The 4,250-nt window shown below is 39.8% G+C and overlaps 1 protein-coding gene across 1 annotated transcript; it reads right to left on the reverse strand.

Moving 5' to 3' along the window:
- Positions 1–613: 613 nt before the first annotated feature.
- LOC141571730 (large ribosomal subunit protein uL22) lies at positions 614–1,244 on the reverse strand. The gene has a single exon (XM_074333769.1). The coding sequence runs from the start codon at positions 1,208–1,210 to the stop codon at positions 656–658; it is 555 nt and encodes a 184-aa protein (XP_074189870.1). The 5' UTR covers positions 1,211–1,244; the 3' UTR covers positions 614–655.
- Between the last annotated feature and the right edge of the window lie 3,006 nt (positions 1,245–4,250).

Raw genomic sequence — 4,250 nt, forward strand, 5'->3', positions numbered from 1 at the left:
AGATGACTCAAGGTTTTCCAACCTGTGAAATTGGAAGGGTGCAACCATCAACACAAAAGGGTACCTAGGAAAGGGAGTGATTCAGATAGGAGAAGCCCTAAGGCCAAGACTCAGATGTACATCTTCGGTTTCCCTGAGATTTGTGGGAGTGTGTATGTTCTTAATCTAAGACAACATATGACATTGAATAAAGAGATCAATCCATTGTTAACCAAAAGCATATTTCTGTAATTCTCTAGAATGAGGATATTTACATTAGAGCAGAAAATGAACGTTTCAACTAAGAAGAAAGACTAGCTAAGCAGAGCACTCAGGCAATTCTCAAATTCGAGCCAGTCATAACTTGAAGCATAACCTCAAAGGCACCCTGCTTCATCTAGTGATATCCTAGTTATTATTCAAGACTCAATTCCAGCATCACTTCTTCCATGAAGCATTCTCTGACTCAGGTCTTAGAACTAAGGACTCTTACCCCTGTGCTTCTATTTCACATTATGTACTTAATTAACTTCTATTCTATAATAATGACTTATTTCCATCGTATTGTTATTATCCATTTACTGGTCTGAAGTAGATGGTAGTGTTTTTTTTTTGTGTGTTTTTTTTGTTTGTTTTTTTTTTTTTTCCTTTTGTTAGCATTTATTTGATGTTGAATTTACTCCCGGGCCATAAGTTTTTGTTTCTTCAGTTTCTTCTGGGAGATCTTCTTCTTCTGAGCAACCTCCTCTTCTGGTTTCGGAACAATTTGTTCTTTTTCAGTGAGGATCATCTCAATGTGGCAGGGAGAGCTCATGTATGGATTAATCCGCCCGTGAGCTCTGTAAGTTCTGCGCCGCATCTTGGGAGCTTTGTTCACCTGGATGTGCTCAATGACCAGAGAGTCTACATCTAAGCCCTTAAGTTCAGCATTACTCTCTGCATTTTTAAGCATGTGCAGTAAAAATTCTGCACTCTTTTTGGGCCAACGACCCTGCGTCCAACCCCACTGTTTGGCCTGGGCACATCTCCCAACTCCACCATTGTAACGACGGAATGGCACACATTGCTTTTGTAACGTGACATCCTTTAAATACTTGGTGGCTTTTCGGATATGCATCCCTTTGATGGCCTGGGCAGTTTCACGAGTGTTCTTAAAATGAACCCGTAGATTTGAACCTCTCGATTTACATGATTTTGTGGGGTTCTCTGGGTCAAGCGAATAGCGAACCATTTTCAGAGATCACCTCAGGCCGCTTTCGGGAAGAGCTAGATGGTAGTTTTTAGTAGTCATATTGTTATATTCATAATGGAAGTAAAGTCACATAGTCAGCACATGATAGGAGTGCATGAAGACTGAATTGACAAGATTTCTGATTCTGGTTTTGATGAACTAACTTGTAACAGATAAAACTTCCTACCAATTATGACTAGAAAGCTGAATAAAATGCAAAAAGAATCTGTTTGAAGGCACTGGGGTGCTGCCAAGGTGGCCAGAACCCAGGGGGCTAAGATCCTGGAGAGGAAGAAAACATACCCTGTTTCCCCGAAAATAAGACCTAGCTGGACAATCAGCTCTAATGTGTCTTTTGGAGCAAAAATTAATGTAAGATCTGGTCTTATTTTCCTATAAGATCGGGTCTTATGTAATATATAATATAATATAATATAATATAATATAATATAATATAATATAATATAATATAATATAATATAATATAATACCGTGTCTTATATTAATTTTTGCTCCAAAAGACCCATTAGACCTGATTATCCAGCTTGGTCTTATTTTTGGAGAAACATAGTATTGATGAGTCTGATATTATACACCCACTTTCCTTTTAAAAATATTGCTAACTTACATACAATGTTGTCCAAAAGTCTACAAAACCAAGGACAAAGTGGTAGCTAGGGGAATGAGAAGCTAAGCAGACCATATCGCAGTCTCACAAAACTAGAAAGCTAAAAATTAGAATCCAGGGGTCACGAAGGCACCTATCACTTGAGAGGCAGGATCCTAGAGCAAAGGGACACACAGAAAAGTGAGACTGAGATTCGCTGTGATTTTCTCCTAAGTAACTTAACTGATTTGTAAGCAGTGCCTAAGAGACTGAGAAGTTACACAGAGCTTTCAGCAGTTTCATGGTGCTGTGGAGACATAAACTGGAGATCAAGGCCCACCCAGGCTTTCGGCTGGGACACCTTGGGATACAAGTGAACCAGACATAAACCGAGCTTCACAAGAATGGAAACCAGCTTCTAGTCAGCTCAATCCAAGACTGGATTTAGATGACCTGCCCCTACTCTCGCTGCTTGCCAGATGCAAAAACAGTATCTCTCCGGGAAAAGGTAACATTACCCAGAGACTTTGTAATTTTTCATATACAATGCCGGGCATTCAATAAGAAATTACCAGACATACTAGGAAAGAAGACCAAGTGACCAAAATCCAAGAGAAAAAAAAGATGTTATAGAAAAACAACCACAGGAGATCGAGCTATTGGAGTTATCAGACATGGAATTTAAGATAACTGTGATCCATAAGTTCAGAAATATATGACAAGATGGAAATTTTCACGAGAAGTGGAATCTATAAAGAAAAACCAAATGGCTATTCTAGAACTGAAATGTAATGGCAGAAATTAAGAGCTCAATAGATGGTTTAATAGCAGATTAGACCCAGAAGAAGAGACTGCAAGCTCCTAACCAGGAGAAGACGTGGACCAGACAGGGACGGGTCCCCTAGTCCTGGATGACGATAAAGACATCTCACAGAAACAGTGTACGCGAGGGACAAGGAGGCATTTTTGCGTGCAGGCCACTCAGAAAAAAGTAAAAGTGGTACCTCAGTTTTCTAACGTAATCAGTTCCCGAAGACTGTTCGAGTTCTGAAACGTTCGAAAACTGAGGCACCGTTTCCCCATAGAAAGTAATGCAAAATGGATTAATCCTTTCCAGACCTTTAAAATCAACCCCTAAAATGGCAATTTAGCATGAATTTTACTATCTAATGATACCGTAGATCCATAATTTATAGCGTTCATAAACCAAAATGTTCGTCAAAGGAGACGTTTGAAAATCAAGGTACCACTGTAAAAGTGTTTACACATTGTCTTTTTACACATTTACAAATATAAAAGTGTTCACACATGTTTTACAAAACAAAAATATATTGGGTCCAATTACAAACGTCTATAAATATATATTCTTATAATTTAGGATATTTAATTTATTGCATAGAGAAATATTGAAGGGCAAATTTTTCTTTGCTATTAAAGAATGAATACCTGAGGCAGCATCTTTGAGAAGCAGTAATGCAGAGGCACACTTTTAGCCATTCACCCTGAAAACTAGATTCAGAAGCCATATCAGGAAGTTAGGAAGACAGAAGGTGGACGGAGAACCGCGGGAGCTGCTTACCGTCAGTGAGAGTGCCCATTTGCTCATGACCTACAATGCACGGGACGGCTTCAGCGGACATGAATGTACCCAGGGGTGGTTGCTGAATGTCTGTCTATGCTCCGCTCTGTGCTGAATGGGAGATAGAAAGATACAGACTTCGGGTCCCTGTGTTAAGTGGGTCAGAGAGCAGCAGGGGAGGGACGCTCAGTGAGCACTTAGCAGCAATGAGATGCATGGCGTATACACAGGCAGGCTGAAAAGGGACGAAAGAACAAGCACGGCAGTGATCAGTTTGGCCTGGGGAAGCGAGGACGGCATTAGGAAGGAAGGACTTTGAAGGAAACGTAGACACGACTGCAGTCCTGTGTGCAAGGTCTCATCATGATTTACTTGGTCCAGTGGAATAACCTTCAGTAATACCACCGCAGAACTGTCACTGTAGGGACCCAATGACAGTGAGCGAAAGAGCCAGTGAAATTTTTTGTTGGATAAAACAGCAAGAACTTCTTATTTTGGAAGACTACAGATAATTATACAATGAGGATACTGAGACCAATATTATCTAATTATCTTCAGAGTCTTCCAGATCTAGGGATGGCACCTTTGATTCTCCTTGTTTCAGGCAATACTTGTGTTGCTGAGATTTGTGTTTACCAAATAAATGCTCAAGCTGAGAACAATCATTCTGTAAAGGAAGTGAGAAGCCCTTTACTAACAGGAAAAATACTATGGTAATGCTAACAATTGCATCAATTCCTCATGTTACCTTTACTTTACTTTTGCTTTTTCATTGGATTGTATTAATATCAGACACTGAAACTTCATAATCTGCTCCACTTTGTAGGTCCTTAGCACTTCAGAGCACTTCTAGA

Source organism: Rhinolophus sinicus, linkage group LG05, assembly GCF_036562045.2.
Source record: "Rhinolophus sinicus isolate RSC01 linkage group LG05, ASM3656204v1, whole genome shotgun sequence".
In the NCBI taxonomy this organism is placed as follows: Eukaryota; Metazoa; Chordata; class Mammalia; order Chiroptera; family Rhinolophidae; genus Rhinolophus; species Rhinolophus sinicus.

Coding starts and splice junctions, on each gene's coding strand:
- LOC141571730 (XM_074333769.1), bottom strand. CDS start 1,210: ATGGTTCGCTATTCGCTTGACCCAGAGAACCCCACAAAATCATGTAAA.